Genomic DNA, 19,925 nt, shown 5'->3' on the forward strand with positions numbered 1-19,925 from the left:
CTTTATTTCCTTTCAGAACCAGCTTTTTGTCTAAAGCATACCTGGAATCAGCTGGGCAACCTACTGCTCTGTCAAGAAATACTATCTTTAAGTTACGGTAGAAAATATCTCTCAACTTCTGCTGTTACTCAAGTAGCCAATGTTATAGCTTATTACAGGGATTGTAATTTATGTACTTTGACCCTATCTGATTCCCAGGTGGTTCTTTTTTTTTTTTTTTCAGGAAGCCTTGAAAAGCTTGCTGAAACATTGTGCTTGCTGTTTTGAATGTCTAAGTAAGTACCCCAGGTTTTTTTCCCCCCCAATGTTTGAATAACAAGTTTGAATAGGAATTTTACAGCACCATCTGCTGCTTATTTTTCAGTAGAGCAGTGTCAACTCAAAGAAGCATATATAGAAGGAGAAGCAGAAAAACTACTTAACTTTCTCCATGTGAAATATATTTATTATCAAACAAAGATCGGGGGGGGGAGAAGAGGGGGAAACAGAGAATGAAGTATAAACACCTTCCTGTTCTTATTTTGAAAATAAATTACGATCAATATAGAATAAAATGAAACTGCTGTTGTAAGCGGGTGGCAATTCATAACGAAATGCAGCATTTACCAGCTGCAGTTTATGAAAGAAATTAGCAGAGACAAGTTACTGCAGCCAGAGTTTGTGCCAAGTGAGAAGGTAGTGCTGTTGGTGAAAAATATTTATGATTCCTTCCATTCCATAAATATAACTGTTATCGTTAATGATATGCTTCATTAGACTGAGGTATATCTTTCCAAAGCTGGGGGACACTAACAGAAAAAAGGCGACTGTCTTACAAACCAGCTCCATTTCTGGACCTGCTTCAGAAACAGTTATTTCACATTATTTACACTTAAAATATATATCTTTTGTATCTTTCATGATCTTACAACTGTTTCTTAGGTGCTGGTATCAGGTTGACACGACAAGTATTCACGTATTTTTAAATCTTAATAGATTATTTAATAATCCCATAGAATACAGCAAATAAATGAGAACAAGAGAAACTTCAGTAAAACTTTTGTATAGATGAATCTACAAACAAGTTTACAAATACAGTCTTAAAAGTCCCTCACAAATTATGGCAGTTTTCAATTCACTTACAAGTCAAGACATTCATCAAGATGGGGCTTTCTGACCTCCTGACTTAAAGCCTTGCTTTGGGCTTGGCTATTTTCAATTATCTATTTTACGTATGCAACAGGAGCATACACATCTTTAGTCCATCTAAAAAGAAAGAGAAGCAATCAAGAGTTTCTCACTACCCATTACTGGAAGTTTAAAAAAACTTCTTAAAAAACAGCATCTGCCATCCAGGAAATTTAATCTTTCTTAAGACATTAAGCATTTAGATCACTACTTTTTCAGCCTCGAAGCATAGGCATAGAAAACAGCAATCCCACATAGGAGTGACAACAAATCCACCCCCAGAGATATCCAGACATTTAATCATCTTTTATTTATGGTAATAAGAAAAGCAGTAAAAACCTATAGCATAAAAAGTTTACTAAATACAATAGAGCAATAATGCAAAACTCCTCTCATTTAAAACAGAAGCATCTACACAGCTTGAGGCTGAAAACAGATATTGAATTATTCTCCTCTGCATCTGGATCATGGCAGTGAAACCCAGAATTAATAACGAAACTAATATATAAGTGTGTCTTTTCTTTAAAAACTTTCAAGGTAAGCTCAGTGTAAGCTCATATATTACTAACCGCACATAGGCGCATTCCACAGTAAAGTGTTCATATGAATTTAGGATGTTAGCTATGCAGCAACCATTGCAAGAATGCAGAAAAGAATGCATTTTCCAACATATGACAAGTCAGCTCTACAATCCAGTCCTCAGCCCTTAGTCTTCCAGCAGATAGTTTGGGTTGACAACCAGGTATGGATCTTCATCAAAAGTCTCCTCTTCTCTGGATCCTCTCAGTCCTGACTGGGACAGTTCTATCAGAATGTGGTCCTGCAACAGACAAATATTTGTATTCAAACAGGAATCATAAAGGTTTGTTTGTATTTTTTGAAAGGCATCTCCTTTTTAAACTGGTAGCATCTCTTATTGATGAATTACTTAACCCTTTTAATTGTGAACTCCCTCTTTAACAGGTTCCTAATCATAACAAACATGTTCAGTGGAAATCTCTTATGTGTTGTATGTTTTCCGGGAACACTTCAATCTATTCGTTTTGTGCCTTTAAAAATTAGAAATATTTTATACTTTCATATTTTTTCCTCCAAAATGCCCTAGTGCCCCTGTGACTTTATCTATTGGATAAAGGGTTGTTTGCATTTCTGTATCTTAATGTATAACTAACACCACAGAACTACAGAAAAATAGCACTTACACTTTTATAGGGACATAATATGGCACTTCAAACTTTTACTTACACACATCTCTAATTTATTTCAGTGTTTTCTCTATAACTATTTTTTAACAGATATTAAACAAAGAAGGCACTTATACTGCATCAGTCAATGATATGGAAGCACAAAACACATTTCTCAAATTAGCAATGTATTCTATTAAAAACGAATCATTGCACTATATAAGTTAAAACCCTTTTTCACTATCCACACATCTCTATACATACATAATGCGTGAGTCGGTGAATGACTCTCTCTATGATCTTCTTTTTATTTATTAGTTCTTCTTCAGATTCTATTTCAGATTCAATTTCCTTTAGATACCAATTAATAAGTTCACTCTTCTTTATTGATGAATCGTCCTCTTCTGCAAAGAAAATTATTTGCATAAACAGCAGCAGGAAGATACCATTAAAACCATAAGAGAAAAGGATTTCTATGGTAACATTTACAATGCTGAAGAGAGAAACATGCAATAGCCCATCAGACTTTTGTCTGTTTCTTAAATCAGTATGTTTTATACAGGAGGCTGTTGTATCACAGCTTAATTGTAGACATCTAGATTAAGAGTTGAAGCTTTCATTTCTATGCATCCATGTGGCTTACAACTTAAAATGAGCAGTCTAGCAACTGCCTTCAGCTTCGAGAAAAAGCAGTTGTAAGGAGTTGTGGAACCTTCCTCTATGGGCAAAAGAAAACCGTCATCCAATGCTGAAGAGGTCATCCTTCTACAAATACTCAGTATTTTGAACAGATACTGTATTTTCTGCACTTATCCAAAGGCTTTGTAATATTGTTATATGCTTTCAGACATCTGCTGCATTTCATCACCGGAACGGCCTCATTGCAACTGAAACATTTCCTCTCCCCAAGAGAAGATGCAGCCATTTGGCACATACTGGTTAAGTATATACTTTAGGCTGTGGTTGCTGGCATGCATTAAAGCTCTTGCTAGTTTTCATTGCTGCCGACTATTCTAGCTAGGTTAACCAGCATATGCGACAAATCCTTTTCTGGATCTGCTCTGTTGACATGCTCCTTGATTTACCAGGTTTTGACAAATAACTAAAATACCAGAGCTAGAAAGTCCAAGAAGCCATATTTGTATCATCAGATGTAGTACGGCCACATGTGTACAGGGTCACACCTGACCTAACAAGCTTGGTGTCTCAGCAGGAGTGAAAATCCCATGTGCAGCAGCCTAAGATGTAGAAACAGTTGCTCCCTGAACCGATGCAGCTACCTGTGCTGAACCTCAGCACAGTGGGATTAGTTCACTCAGGGCAGTTAAGTTTGTAAGCCTCTGCAGAGGCTACTCTGTTAACATGTCTAAAGTACTTCAGGGTGCTAAGCAGCAAAGATTTTACTCACAGTAATGTTTAATGTTTACCAAATTACACTGAAAAATGCACAGGAGGAAGTGGCAACCGTTGTTCAAAGATCTGTGATCACAACCTTCTATCCTAACTTTTTGATACATGACATGCTCAAGTGCTTTCTCTAAAGTGTCTGAAAGATACAGCTTTCTTCACAGCTAAAAAATTCCCTTCTGAGCTTCTGATGAATTTGTTTTAGTAAAGAGCCCATGCACACATGGCAAGGCAACTCAGGGTCTACTGTCTTTTTAATAAACAAATTCTTACCTTCTTCTGCTTTCCTGAGATGCAGCACCAGGAGATTAGAAATTCGTCGATACTCAGAGAAGCCCAGTCTAAGAGAAGCTTTGGGTGCAGCATCCTTGTTCATGTCCTCAGAATGGCCATTGATCCCATTCACAAGACCATTGACCCCAGCGGGAGCTTCTGCCTCACCTGTTTGGACACATGTCCAGGTTTAAATCTACAACATCTTTTAACTGTTTAATTCTCTGAGACACTGAAAAGTTGCATTGACTGAACGGGTGAGCATACCCACAAGGAGGCTGAAGAACTAAGAGAGTTAAGAATAGGAGTCAGGATTCCTAGACCTTACTACATGAGAAGTAGTTGAGAAACAAGAGAGACGCATATACTCAAACAAGGTAAGCTGTAAGGCATGGAAGTACTCTCCTCTTTGAAAAAATTCTCTACAAGTAATTTACCATTGACTCCATCTTGGTCCTCTTGATCCTCTATTTGCTGTTCATCATCTTGGTCTAAATTGATGTCAGGAGTCTCAACTCTAATGATGGACTTATTTAAAAGCCTGAAAGCTTCCTTCACATGTTTCGGGTGAACCTGGGGAATGTTTCAAAAAACACGTATTAAATAAGCATGGTGGCTCTTCTAACGTTAGAAGCTTTTTTTTCCCCCCAGTAGCTCCAGAAATTCACCCCTGTTGACAAAGGGTCTTTCTACCCGTCTCACCTGATTAATCCTAAGCACTAAAGATGCTGCAAGTCAAATTATATCCCACTATAAGTACTCTGAGTTGACACAAGGTTACCGAGGGAATAAGCAGCCTGATGAATCTTTCAGGCTTTAGCGATCATGTGGAGTTAATAAAATTTTTACTAAAGCCGAGAACATTTTGAAGAAAGATCAGTGGAGCAAGAAACATGAAAGAAATGGGTCTGCACCATAATTAATTGTAATTAGTAAGTCTCTCTTCTGGAATTGAAAAGCAAAAACTGGGAAAATCATCTCTAGCTGAGCCATAAGCTAAAAGCTATTTGTTTCTTTATAAGCTGAATTTAATTAAGAAGAACCCAAGGGGTGTCCTTCTTACACAACCAGTGAGCAAGTTTCTATCACTGCATGTGTCACGTAACCCCTAATCAACATTTCAAAAAACCTGCTGAGTTTTGAAGCAGGGACTAGATGGATAATAGTCATACTGCAGTTAATAGCCATAACACAACATAAGTGTCAACACTGGCTGACGTGAGGAGTAGCTCAGATCACAAATACAAGTAGTCTTAGGGAGGGTCAGATACTTTGATGAACTTTGGCTTTTTAGATTGCAGGTGGAAGAGAGCTGAGAGAGATTACAAACTGCACAAGGTTAGGAGAGAGACACTGTCAACAGCCCTCGCTAATACTAGTAGATGATTGTCCTTCCTATTTGTCATGATTTGACAGGTAACAGGCTGAGAGTGCTGATACAACTGTAATGCAAAAACATGGATGTTCTCAGTTTGGACCATCTGATCTCAGTGTCACAAGACATACCTTAAAAACAGGATTTCTGGCATACAAATTCAGACCAAGTATGACCACACTGCAAGTGAAAACATGATGCAAGCTCTCCTCCTCACCCACAGGATTTCGATACATACAATACCATAGTCAAATAGCAAAGCCAGACCTCCCACAACATTTTTACAAACATTTATACAAACTTTCATCAAAAAACCTGATACCTCATCACAGCAGTGCATACGGGCCATAGCTTCAGACAGCCGAATCATGCTTTCCAACTGTCGCACTGTGATTCTCCAGGACGACTTTGTCACTCCAGTGCCATCACGCTGCCGTAGTCGTTTATACTGCTCCACTATGAAGTCCTCAGACTCCTTAGATATCTTTGTGACATAAGACAGTATGACAGTTTGCCATGTAAAGGTATTAAAGTTTATGCTTCTTGCATCAGATTGGCAGTTCCCAGACTTTTCTGTACTAGCCACTGCTTTTCTCTGACATATTCTGAGCTATGCACACACTATACATAAAAATAATGACAATCATATTATGTTAAAATTATATTGTAAAAATGATTACAGCAACAATGATATTACAATAAGTACTTTCACACGTCAATTATTTTTAGAGCAGATTTTTGATCATTTCTATTTTTCTGTTCCACAAACTTGCTTCATGTCTGTCCCTACTAGTTTGTTCTATGTTTATTTACCTTTTATTCTGCATGCAAAACCACACACAAGCATACACTCAACATACTAACACCAACTACAGCTTTGTGCATATGCTTTTTAACCTGAGTCTATCTGCACATACACAGATCCAACTGGAAAATAAATACCCCACAACATGGAAATTAAATGGGAATTTTCAAAACTCTGTAAGAGAGGGTGTCCTCTCCTTCCTTTTAAAAAGAACTACATTAGATGAACTTCTCAAAAATCTAACACACAGCCCATACAAACTGCTATTTGGATAGACCACAAAAATTTGTACTTAGAGCAGTTTCCCATGTTCTGTATTTCACCACAAAAAAAAAGCAAAGAAATATTGAGGAACAATACCCTTTTAAAATAAGGCCAAACAAACTGTTTGATTAAGCAGGAAGTCAATAAAATACAAGAATCTCTGCAGCAGCTGTGTTGAATAACCCATGCCCTTGAGGTATGAGAAAGCTATGAAATGACCCCTCAGTTGTTCTAGACAGTGTTTAAGAACTGCCACGAAAGCGGTTAAGACTACTGATTCTAACATAGTCTTAGCTGGGCTTGCTGGGTTTCACGAGTCCAAAAAAAAAGAGTACATGGCTCCAAAATATGCTATGTTTCTAGATGAAAACAGAGTTTATGGCTCCTTTCCTAGTCTTGAAAGAACACTACACTAAGTGTCTTTGCATTTGCTGTAAAAAAGCGTGATACAGAGTGACTGTTCCTTTGGACCACCTCATACAGAACAACTTATACAAGAAAGTAGAATTACCTTTGGTTTAAACTGTCTTGCAAATAGCAGATACCTTCTAATATCATCTAATGAATAGACACGATCAACAGATTCTTCCACTCTGGAATGCAGATCCACTATGCGTCTGGCAATGGCGTAATCTGTAACCTGGGATATTATTGCTCTGTCAGATCATTTTCACAACATCAGCCAAATATCAAAACAACAGCTATATTCTTCTTTCCCATTGCCTTCCCTTGCTTGTACTCCAGAAGCCAGACTCTATGCCAGAAGACCCAGGAGAATGCCCTGGAGGTTTTTAATACAAGGAAACACAGCAGAGAAGGGATAAAAGGCAGTTTTAGGATTTATAACCTCTTGGAACTCTCCTGGGTTACAACTTAGCCACAGAACAGGCAGAAAGCAGCACTTTGCAGCGTGGGAACTGCTTTCTTCCTTTTCAGCCTACACTGTCTCTTTCATCAGTCCCTTCTCAAATAGAATAATCACTTTGAGCAAAACAGTGGAGAGAATAGCACTGAACCAACATTAATCTCTGTATCTCATGCGTTCCCAAGGCAAACACCACATAGGCAGGTGGTAGCACTCTTAGCCTTAGTGACCAGTGATTTGTAAAAATGACTGATGTTTTTAAGTGTGTAGGTCAAATCACTACAAGATGAAAAGGCAGTATCCTTGTGTTCAGCAGAGTATGTTCAAATTTGTACTGCCAGCTTTTAACTTTGCAGACAGGGAAGAAAAGAAGAAGCAAGACACTCTCATGAAATCAGCTTCATCTAAATTTTCAGAAGGCCACCAAGACGGTCAGAGGGCAGGAGCACATGATGTATGAGGAGAGGCTGAAAGAGATGGGTCTGTTGTCTGTAGAAAAGAAAGCACCTGCCTCATTGGCAAGTATAGATGCGATGTAGCCAGATCGTTCTTAGAAGTACAGATTGACAACAGGCAATCAACATAAACTGAACCATGAGAAATTCTGGTTAGATATAAAAGTTATTATTATTTTTTAAACACATGAGAGTTGTCAGTAGGGCCTAGAGGCTGCAGAATCTCCATGCTTGGAGATATAAAAAACTCACCAGGTCAAGGTCTTGGCAACCTGTTCTCAAAGATCTGCTTTGAACAGGAGGTTAGAGTAGAGACCTCCAGAGGTCTTTTCTGACATAAATTTTTCTACAATTCCTTAGAATTACCTCATTACATTCATCCACAAGGATGAAGAAGAGATCAAAGCGAGACATGATGGGAGCTGACAGGTTTATATTCTGTTTCAGTGACTTGGATCTGTCGTAGCGCCCACCAACTGGGTTTGCCGCAGCCAAAATGGAGGTCCTGGCATTCAGGGTAGCCTGACAATGAAAATAAATTAAAAAAAAAGAATGACATCTGTGAGCTCTTGCTAAATCAACTCATTGCAATTCAAATGGGTCCAGCGTAACATCTTTTAGATGAAGTTTCAATGGAGGTATTACAGCAATCACTCCTCAAGAACCTAAACTCTTCTAACCAGCCCTTTCTCAACAGATCTCTGCCCCAAAACACAGTTTGATGAATCAATATTTTAACATTGCCACTCTCTTGACAACAATACTGAAACAAGCCCTTAAAACTGCTTTTCAGTACACCCTGTTTTTAACAGCACAAATATACACTTTACTTCTACAAATACACATAAATCTGTATCTTCTTTTGGGGTTACTTCAAGATTAGGATTTTCCCATTTTCTGTTTCCTGCCTGCTACTATCTCTTTTCTTCATTTCAGTAACATTTCTGGTTCTTTCTGAGTATGTGGCACAAAAACTTTTTAGGTAAGTGTTCTCTCTCCTGCCACAGTGAGTCAGCTGCAGAGCTGACACGAAAACCTGACAGATGATGCTACAGCAGTACATGCAACAAACTGTCGGGCAATCATACAGACCACACAACAGAGGAATAGCAGCAGCTACCTTTACTCCTGCTTTAGTAATGGATATAGTCTGCTGCTCCATTGCTTCATGAATGGCTACTTGATCCCGCACATCCATTTTGTCAAATTCATCAATGCAACAAACCCCCTGCAGAGGAAGAGCAAAAAATAGTAAGCTACCCAAATTCAATCACTTTTGGAAAAAAAGCATCATTAAGACTATTTGGGGCTCTTGGTCAACCATCAAGACCATTCCAGGATGCAGGAACCTCTCTAGTTCCTGGACTCACATTATCTGCCAGCATCAGGGCTCCAGCTTCAATGACAAATTCATGAGACTCTTCATCTTTTACAACAGCCGCTGTTAGACCAGCAGCACTGGAGGCTTTTCCGCTGGTGTATACTGCACGAGGACTGAACTCATCCACATGCCTATGGAGAGAAATAACAGTGAGGAATTGTGTTGCACAAACTTCAAAAAGTCAGATTAAATCCTGCAGAAATGAGGTAGCTGTCATGCAGTGTTGCTTTCAACCTCTCAGGCCAGGGCTTGCTCCTTACTTCAGGAAGCAATATTTAGGTAGGCCCTCCCACCTACAATGATGTCGGAGCAAGCCTTTGAAAATAATCCTTATCTAACTGCAGTCTATCACATGTCTGTTATTCACCTGTGCTTACACCAGCAGAAAAACAATCCAGACCTCCTCCCACAAGTTTTCTGCTGATTTCACAAGCTAACACAGCTCCTTGCGGGTCAGGTAAATGTCAGCACAAGGGAACAAATGGCTTCATAGCAGGAAGCAGCAAGACTGACCACAGGCAGCCCAAGGCAGCTTTTGTGGTGCCTCTACATTTCTGAGTTGCAGTATATGCTGCAAGGACCTCAGCTGCACAGAGAACAACGCAGAGGTACATGAGCAACATAATGAGATAAAACCATATTAAATAGAATTTCAAATAAAAAAGCATTATAGCATAAATCATAATTATTTCATAATTATTTTTCAGGGTTAATAGCTGCCTGTTTGTCCAAAGTGCTAGGACCTATTAATTTAGATTAAGCTAAAAATAAAAAAGAAAAAAAAAATATTTCATCTGTCTTGGATATTTTAAGATATGCAATAATTTTTGTATTTTTAATATTCAACGTCTTCTGAAAAATCTTTGGAATACCATACATCCATAACTGCCTAAGGAACAAAAAAACCCCAAGTCTTAATTAATTCTTTGTTATTACCACAGGGACTGGTTGAGTTTACTTCAGCCCTATTCAAGTGATTCAACCACATCCAAATAATTCCTGGAAAATGTTGTCAAATATTTTACTTCTCTTTCCTCTGTTTAACATAGAAAAGGCTCAGTACACATTTATAGCTCTAGTCACACTGGACAATATTTAAATACTGAATTTTAATGAGATGCTTACTTTAGAAATTGACTCTTGGCTGTACTTGGATCACCAACAACACAGACATTGATGTCCCCACGCAATGAAGTGCCTTCTGAAGTGGTCTTAGGAACTCCTCCAAAAAGCATCAGCAGGACCCCACGTTTCACTTCGTCATTACCTGCCCCAGAAAAGGCACTCAACTAAAAATCTAAAGAAACCATCACATTTTTCTTATTTAAAAAAAAAAAACTTCAGCCCATTAAAGTTTTACAGCGTCTGGGCACATCTGCTCAGAATTTACCTATTTGCTAAACATCCACTAAAACTGCATTTATATGCTTGATACAGATTCAGGGAAGAATGACTCAGAAAGCAGTGTAATTCCTTTATGCTACAGTGGCTCAGAATATGGACCAAATTCGTCTGATCAAACTTTTCAGACATAACCAACTTAAGTCCTCAAACTAGTGCTGAGCCAGAAACAACTGCAAACATATACATGCACGCATACATGCACAAGAGCACACAAATGTTTGGAACCCTTAAATCTTTTGAAAAACGCCCATAAAAAATAAAGCTTATATCCAACTGTCAACTGTAGGGTTTAGTAGTAGATCATGCAGTAGCAAAACCAACCATTTTGCCTAGTCTTGCAGGCCTTAATGGTTAAACACAGGAATTATTGCAGGAAACACATTCTTCTTTTCCAGCATAACCAGTACTGGAGGGGAGAGTTTGTGGTAGTTGGCACAGGGCTTTCAAGCTTTCCCAAAATGGCACTACACAGACAGCAAAACGAATAAATATTTTCACAAGTGAAATCTTCCCTAAGGCAACAATTGGACTCTTACCATGGATAGTGGGGAACAGGCTGGTGCACAGATTATGGTAAAGGTTCTTATCTTGGCTCATTTCAAACACCTTTTCCCACTCTTTCACAGACATTTGGTTTTTAATGCTTTCTGCAGTCTGTTCTTCATCTCGGAGCTCTTTTCCACCAAACTAAACAAAGGAAATAAAAAGAAATAAAAGTCATAAAAGTCATAACATGGTCAGTACTGAATGCAAGTACTGCAGACAGGAGGTTAGACAAACTTGCTCTGTAAGCTGAATGGGTGGAACACATTCAGAAAAGCTGACCTTGGGCTAAGGAAGCTCATCACCTTATACCTTTAAAAACAAAAGACAATTTCCTAGCGGACAAAATAAATGGAGTATAACTTCAGCTAGTGAGAAAAACACAGGAGAGACGCTTGTCCAGAGATTAAAAAGAGAGTAAACTGCTATGGCTTCCTTTGGCTAAAATTTGCCTTTGTAAGCATTCTTCATTAACTGGAATTTATAAGGTCTTTCACTACTCTGGAATGAGGCAGGAAACCCCTACACCTAGAAAATAACATATACTATTTTTATTCTATGTGATGGTGAAGCTGGTAGCAGAATTATAGATTAAAATATCATACCATACTAAAACCCAGCCATAGTCAGTATTACATATTATGTTGTAATAACATCCCAAGATGTTACGCGATAAATCAGCGGGAACAAGGATTGTTGTTTTCCTGGTGACAAAATGAAGCAATAGGATTTCGTGGAGGAAAAGGAAATGCTGCAGAAATGGATGAAAGCTGAATGGAAATAAATGGACCATTTAGCTCTTTAGAATAAATTGATAACATTGGTAATCACACCCGTGAAAACTGCTAGGAGCAATAAAGACAAGAAAAAAAACTTGCTATATAAATTCAAACAGAATATAAAGACAGTCAAATGCACAGGAAGGTGGTACACATACATATTTAAAGCTTTAAATTCCTGCTCCCTAATGCAAGATAAACCATACAGAGCAGAAATCATCAATACCTTTAAATCTACTTTCTATCCAAACTCACCCGTGGATTTGTTGGTGCAACGTAACAAGCTAGAAAGACTAGCTTATATGACAGCTCTCTGACTCCAAGGGCCCGAAGTCCTCGGATGCCTTCTGTTTCATAGCCCTCCGTCCCACTCACCCGGGAGCCAGTTTCTGCGCGCACCCCTGCCGTTAGAGTGAGAGTCAGAACAGCAGTTCCCAGCACAAGCAGGAGGGACACATCATCTAGGTCATGAGCGGGAGCAACAAACCTGGTGTTGAGAGCTGGGACACATCAGGCACGACAATCAGTGACCCTGTGAAGTCACATTTGTCACCTGCCTGAGCAGACTCCACTGCTTCTGCACGCAAGATCACTTCCACGCTGCGAGGAATGCTACCACGCGGCAGCTCAGCCTGCGTCTCCTGAATGCGAACCTGGGGAGGGAGAGAATATTAAGCATCTCACGGATGTCACCAAATTTGAAACTGCTTCAAAAGCTAAGCTGCTAATAAATACAGTAAGTAAGGGGCATTTGCTTTCTGTCATGCGTATCAATCATGAAACTTATCTTACAGTAAGACAAGCAAGTAAAAAAGCCCTTCACTAATCAGTATTTAAGAAGAGGATGCACAGTGGCCACAATGGCAATTCTGAGGGCTAGGAAAAGCAACTTGAAGAGTCCAGTTAATGTGACTGACGCTAAATATTATTGCGGGAAGTAATGTGCTGAGGATTTGGCAGAGTAAATCAATCTGGAAGAGCAAAACATTGCAGATACTAAAGACACTGCTTTTCATACTCATATAAAAAAACTACACATGATGTACCTGTGACAGAAGACTGACAATGCCTTGAATATGTGGCTTTTCAGTGGCTTACTTAGACAATAAATGTCATGCAACAAAACTGCTTCGATACTATTCATCATTTCCCATGCTTAAACATAAGCCTTCCACAGACAGAAAGAAACTATTTCCAGAAACTAGCATGCCTTTTCTTGAGGTCTTTTCTTGATGTTGACAGAACCAAAATGTGTAGCAGTACAAACAACACCTTTCAACTACCACAAGAACACCACTGTTCGTCCTCCTCCCCAACCTCACCACTGTACCTTTTGGAAATCAACAAATCTTGATTTGTTTGTGTCCAGCAGGAATCTCCTCCTATTGGCACAGACTGGGTTTCTGCAAATGTTTGGCTGCGTGTATTTAAACTGCTGTTCCACATCTTTAATCACTGTTTGGCAGTCGAGGCACAGGAAGGTTCCACTTACAAGCTCAGGATGGACTGGGTGGGTACGTACCACCTGTCCACTGATACGCATCAGTGAGCCAATTTTTGCTGATGTCAGTTCTCGAATTCTGTTTAAAACAGGAATTCATAGAGTTTAAATTCTTGAGTTGACATTTTTAGGCCCAGGGTAGTACCCAAGTTTGAAGATGCAACATAGTTTCATTCAGTCTGTGACTAAAGAACAGTTGTAACAGACAAAAGTAACAAAGAATATTTTCTCATTTCATGATTTTACATAAACTCTTAGATTAATGCTAGAAATCAAACCAATGCAAAAGTTACTTCACTGGTGCTTCAAAAGCAACATACTCTAAATCACTTTTTTATATTAGAGAAGTTACATTTGTTTGTGGAATACAATGAATGTAAGTATCCGAGTATGATCCACAAATGAAAAACTGTTTCAAGAAATACCCTGCACAAGATCAGGAAACTTCTTCATAACTGTATTGGTCAACTGTATATTTCATGCTATATAACCAAAACATTTTCAGTATGCTTTGACATTTTTTTGCTAGTATTAAAAATGCACAAGTTTCTGGAATTAATAATCATCTTACTTGTGTCTGGTAGGTAGATCTTGAAATGCAACGTAAAAGTCCTTGTTTGAAGGAACATTTCCATGGTCTTTAGCAAAAGTCTTTACTGCTCGGCAGAGGTAAGGGTAAACCCTGAAATACAGAAAAAAAGTTCAAACTTTATAGAAGCTATCAAAATGCCTTTGTTGCTTTAGGCTACATCAAAGGCTCGTATAATACAATTCCAGGTTCTGGCTTTTACTGCCACATTATGTAAGAACATACAAAAACTAATCTAAATATGCTAAACACACGATTACTGCATAATAATGTGATTTGCTTTATTGTCTGAAAACAGACTTTTTAAAGTCTCATTTTATGAAAGTTTTACCCTTATATTAAGAAGTAGATCCTCAAAATAAGCCACTGCCTCAATAAAGTATTTTCAGAGCAAGAAGTTCTAGTTTATTCCATATTCCCATACTGACCATCTACCATAAATGCAATTGCCTAGTTAACTAATGGTTTCCAGAGAGGAATCCATTAAGAAATAAGTTTTGATCCAGAAAAAACAAATAAAAATTCTTAAACTTAATTGTTAAGCAGATAAACCTCTCATTTTTTACATATAAGATGTTATGGGCCTGAAACCGCAGCATTGCTCAGCTCTCAGGTAACGTTTACACTTTACCTGTAAAATTCCTCCTGAATAGTGGTAGAGAGCTGCTGATTGAACTGCTCCAAATCTGCAAAGCTTACGATCAGCGTGTTCCGCTCTGGCCGAATCAGTTCTTCAGCATCACGCAAGTATTTGACCTCCCCATCACTGTTCTGGAACCTGAAAATGATTCAGGAAAACGTTTCATGATTATATATCATGCTGCAATTGAATACTTCTTAATTCAGGAGAGAAAGAGGACTGCAGATGTTAAGGAGTGTGCAAGAGAAAGATGGCATCCCAGAGTGCCTGACAAACATCTTTTACAACAACATTTTTCCTCCGCCCCCTCCCCTTGCTACATCCGTTATATCAATGCATTTCATACGGAATTTTATTTAGGGGTTTTGTTTTGTGGGAATTTTATTTATGGGTTTTTGCAAAACGGATTTGTGTTTTGTGTTTGTTTTGTGATGATATTAACAGTTTCCTTACTTGCGGGGTCCCCCAGAGGGGCAAAACATAGGGAGTCAGACATACTAAGATGTAACAATCAAGCCATGAAAGGGATTTTCAACCCCAACTTTGTTAAAAGGGGCCAAGCGCACCCAAAAAAGTCCCGCCGAAAGCTCTCGAGGAAGGGTTTTGCCAGTCAAGCATACCTGTCCGCACCTGACGGCCGAGCAGCGCCGGGCCCAGGCGACAGGAGAGCTTTCCTGACCGACACACGAGGGACCGGGGGACAGGGCCCTGACAGGATCCCGCCCTCGCCAAATGGCGGCCCCCTCAGTGAGGCGCCTGCGGCCCCGCCGCCTCCCGACGGCCCTGCCCGCCCAGCCCGGCCCCTCCTCACTCACTCTTCTAAGAAGTCCTGGAACAGCTTCTGGCACTTCTCCGCCACTTCATCGCGGAGCTGCTGGTGCTGCTGCGCCGCCACCGCGTCCCCCGCCGCCGCCGCCAGGTCCATCCTGCCGCCGCTGCCACCTCAGACCCAGCCCCCAGCCCGGCTCGCGCCACCACGCAGACCACGTGCGCCGCCGCGCCGCCGCACTGGCCAATCGGCGCCCGCCGCCGCGCCGAGCCCCGCCCCGCCAGCCAATCGACGGCCGGCACCCTGCAGAGCCCCGCCGAGCCCCGCCCCGCTGCCCCCTCCCGCCCCCTTCCCTCAGCGGCGTTTTCGCGCCAAAGGCGCGCGGCTGAGGGCGGGGCGCGCGAGGCGGTTGGTGGACAGGAGGTGCGGGCCTCCGGGCCTTGAGGGACTCGCCTTGGGCGAGTAAACCGAGGCAGGTGAGGGCCAGGCCTGTGACCGGCACTGTTGGTAACGGCGCGTTTGCGGGTAGGGTGGCATGAGGTGGTGTTTGCCCAGTCACCTCGGGCTACAAAAATGATGAAGGGACTGGAGCACCTCTCTGATGAGGAAAGGCTGAGAGACCTGCGTCTGTTCAGCCTGGGGAAGAGAAGACTGAGAGGGAATTTCATCAAAGCTTATCAATATCTAAAGAGCTGGTGTGAAGAGAATGGGGCTCTTTTCAGTTGTGCCCAGTGACGTGACAAGGAGCAACGGGCACAAACTGGAGCACAGGAAATTCCATCTCAACATGAGGAAAAACTTTGAGGGTGACAGAGCACTGGAACAGGCTGCCCAGAGAGGTGGTGGAGTCTCCTCTGGAGGTGCTCAAAACCCACCTGGATGCGTTCCTGTCCACCCTGCTCTGGCAGGGGGTTGGGCTAGATGATCTCTGAAGGTCCCTTCCAACTCTGACCATCCTGGGATCCTGTGAAGTGATGCCGTGGCTGACAGCTGTTACGGAACAGCAGCTGGTGGCATGCGATGCCTGCCAGCAGGAACCGTTTCAATACCTATGAAGCATTGCTTAGAATCGCTCCGCCACCTGCGAAGTCATTAATCTCTGCCTAAACTGGTGATTTTGCTGTAATTAAGGCAGCTAAGGGCTGAGTCTTTCAGTTCGGAGCCCCTTTACAAAGTGCTAGCATCACAGGCTCCCTGCAGGAGCCTTATTTCGTGTTACAGCATGCCTGCCACATTGTGAACACACTCTTAATTGCAAAATGGTAAAGGCAATTTGGTGTTTTTTTGGGTGCAATAAGATTCAGCTCTGCACGGTTCACTCCACTGCAGAGGTCAGAGCAGACGTTCTGGCTGGGTTAGTCTTTTTTGAAAGTTGGTATTATTTTAATGCAGATCATTGTGCTTTGGTACATAATTACAGCTTTTTGAGGGTTGGGGTTTTTTTTCTTCTTTTGAAGATGGCTAAGGGCTAAAGAGGTGGCAAAGTAGCAGAAAAACTGCTCAACTGTTTACAATTTATCCTATGCTTACATGCTCTTTTAATTCTAAAGAAAATTAAGAAAACATTAGAACTAACTTCATAACTTTAAAAAAACTTGCAGTGAATAAACTCTATTTTACGAGATCATACTAGCAAAAATGTGCACAAGTGCAAGTTGTTTGTGAGGCTTGTTTATTTTAAAAGAAATAATAACTCACCCTAGATAATTTCTGCTGGTTTTTGATAATTTCTCTCTACCAAAAAAAAAAAATGAGATGTATTGGAACCCCAGTATGAATTGGCATCCAACCCCTTCCAACAAAGCAGTGCGCCACGATGGATACTGTGTTCTATTTCCTACAGGAAAGATGAGGAGGGACTCTTTATCAGGGAGTGTAGTGATAAGACAAGGCATAATGATTTTAAACTGAAATAGGAGAGATTTAGATTAGATATTAGGAAGAAATCCTTTACTGTGAGGGTGGTGAGACACTGGAACAGGCTGCCCAGGGAAGTTGTGGCTGCCCCATCCCTGGAGGTGTTCAAGGCCAGGCTGGATGGGGCTTTGAGCAACCTGCTTTAGTGGGAGGTGTCCCTGCCCGTGGCAGGGGGGTTGGAACTAGATGATCTTTAAGGTCCCTTCCAACTCTAACCGTTCTATGATACTCCTCCACCCCCGTGGCAGCAGACTGCAGGCCACAGTTTGTGCTCACATGGAGGGGTGTCCAATGCACCCGGGACTGACTGGCCTGGGGTGGATGCACAGTTTTCCTGCTTTTACTCTTCCTTTCCTCTTCCCTGACCCCCATGGCAGGGAGCACGCAGCTGTGTGGTGTTAACCCCCACCAGGTGTGTGCCACCATGGGGAACCAGTCCTGTGCTTGGCTGCCAAAAGAACAGCCCGAGCCCTCTTTCCTGCTGGGCAGATTCAGAGAGCTCAGGGAACACAGATGGGTTTCACAGGAAAATGTTTTAGTTAAACTGCAGAAGCAAGCTGGAGCTTTGTGTTGTTTGTTTTGAGCAGATGACTCCCTGGCTATTCTTACCAATATCCTTTTTAGTTCCTTAGTTAAAAAAAAAAATTGTGCAATTGTAATTACCATCTGTATATCATGAAAGAAAAAAAAAATAGAAAACATTTTAACTGGTGGGGAAGCAGCAGCAATTGTGGACTCTGTGTAAAATGCTAAACTTTCTGCGAGTTATTGGAAATAAAGGACTACACAGGTTTGATTTTTCCAGAACTACGAAACCAGAGTCGCTACCTATCAAAGCAACATAAAGTTCTGAAATTACTATCTGCAAAGTTTCAAAGTAAGTTCTAACAACGCGCAGCCCCCACTAAAGTATCCTGTTAAGATGACATTTAGGACAAATGCATTTTGATTTATGATCATAATTATTTTCGGTTAGCTAAGAGAAACTGCATGAAAGGATTCTGCATACAAAGAAATCAGGGTCTCCATCCAAATTCTTGTTCTTGTGCAGCCACTGTGAATAAATCAAACTACAACGTGAGCTTGAATAACTCTTAACAGAATTAGGATAAGCACAGTTGTTCCAGGAATGTATGCGCAAAACTTGCTGCCAAATCTAGAGCAAGAAACATAGTTCTCAGAGTAATTTTTTTGTTGGTGTGAAATCTAAGTCAGTAATTTTACTCCTTATTAGAAGGATGCACTTGCAATGTGGAATACATTACCAGTTCCACATGAACAAAAGTAATTAAATAAAAATTCATTCCAGTTGGCTTAGCTGAGTAAACAACTGTTTTGAAACCTGGATTCTTGAGTAGTAAATCTGTGATGATAAGCTGTGTTTATAACCCACTTAGCTTTGTAAACTAAAACTGGGTACACTGTAAGATTTTAAAGTTAATAATTTGGGGAAGATTCCACAGTAAATTAATTACAACAGACTCATAAGCAAAGCTGCAAAGTTATTGCTTGAATTATGTGACTTCTAAGCAAAGTTTAACTTTTACATTTCCAGTACTTTACCTTACTGACCTTTCGTATGATTGTTTTCTAATGGAGAACCTTGTCACAAAACATTAAAATTAAGTCTTGTTCAATGGCAGCTGCAAAAGATGATTTGCCCTTTTGTGAAATTCTACACAATTTATACACAGCCTCACTGACCTTTCTGTAGCATAACTGATATGTGACTTCTCTGACATTTAAAAATCAAGGTACCAACAATAACAGTCTGACTGAACCATACCTCCTATTGAAAGCTCTTTATCATGTAAAATGTTAAGCAAAAATTAAGTGAGGAATTACAAATACATATGAATATTAGAGTAACTCTACTGCAGTGCCCAAGGAAGGAATTTAATCCTTTGCTCTTTGGCATCCACACTTAAAAAAATGTTTTAAATTTGAAAAACAACTATCAGGTGCAGTCCATAAAAGGAAGTTTCAAATACACTGGTTCCTCTGCAAATGCAGGGCATGTCCTTTGGGTTGGAAGGAGGAGGAAGAGAAGTAGCTCTGTACACCACTGTAAATTGAGGAGGTTGAAGTAGGCGATTCATTTGAGAAAAAGGATGTCTACAAAGATTTTTAGAAGTTCTCTGACTTAACAGAAACATCAAATTTCTCTAAATGTACAACAGTTGGGCTGTTCACAGCATTTATAAATGAAAAAAACCTGAAATAGGCTGGCTTGCATTATTTACTTCTCTTTCATTGGCAATAGATACATGAAATCCTTCCTGATTTGTTTTATTTGTTATCCTAGAGGCTGGGTCAGGCAGGAAAACACAATCTGCTCTAAAACTCACCGTCCATTCATTTTCTGAGAATATTATATATCCCTTGTGTATTCCATGAGTGTGTGTAACCTTCAATCCGTTCTCCAATAGTAACATAAAATAAAGAACAGGACTATGGTTCGTATACAACCTTTTAAAAAAAGGAAGAAGAGAGAAAGAAAATAAATTTAACATTTGGGCAGTTATTGCATCATTAAAAAATCCCCAAACCCTTATTGATTCATTATTATCTCGTGAGGATACAAAGCAAAAACCAGAAGCACAGATA

General features: G+C 40.2%; 1 protein-coding gene across 1 annotated transcript; it reads right to left on the reverse strand.

Annotated features, from left to right (window-relative positions):
• Positions 1-421: 421 nt before the first annotated feature.
• On the reverse strand, positions 422-15,638 carry MCM6 (minichromosome maintenance complex component 6). Its single transcript, XM_074596063.1, has 17 exons — positions 15,448-15,638; positions 14,624-14,770; positions 13,975-14,085; positions 13,233-13,482; positions 12,390-12,555; positions 12,158-12,303; positions 11,117-11,267; positions 10,302-10,443; positions 9,166-9,307; positions 8,916-9,023; positions 8,162-8,317; positions 6,987-7,115; positions 5,729-5,890; positions 4,469-4,604; positions 4,032-4,199; positions 2,616-2,755; positions 422-1,987 (listed from the first exon to the last, which is right to left on the reverse strand). Exons 1-17 carry the CDS (start codon positions 15,555-15,557, stop codon positions 1,874-1,876), a joined length of 2,478 nt encoding a protein of 825 aa, XP_074452164.1. The 5' UTR covers positions 15,558-15,638; the 3' UTR covers positions 422-1,873.
• Positions 15,639-19,925: the final 4,287 nt, after the last annotated feature.

The sequence above is a fragment of the Larus michahellis genome, chromosome 7 (genome assembly GCF_964199755.1).
Source record: "Larus michahellis chromosome 7, bLarMic1.1, whole genome shotgun sequence".
Classification (NCBI taxonomy): Eukaryota; Metazoa; Chordata; class Aves; order Charadriiformes; family Laridae; genus Larus; species Larus michahellis.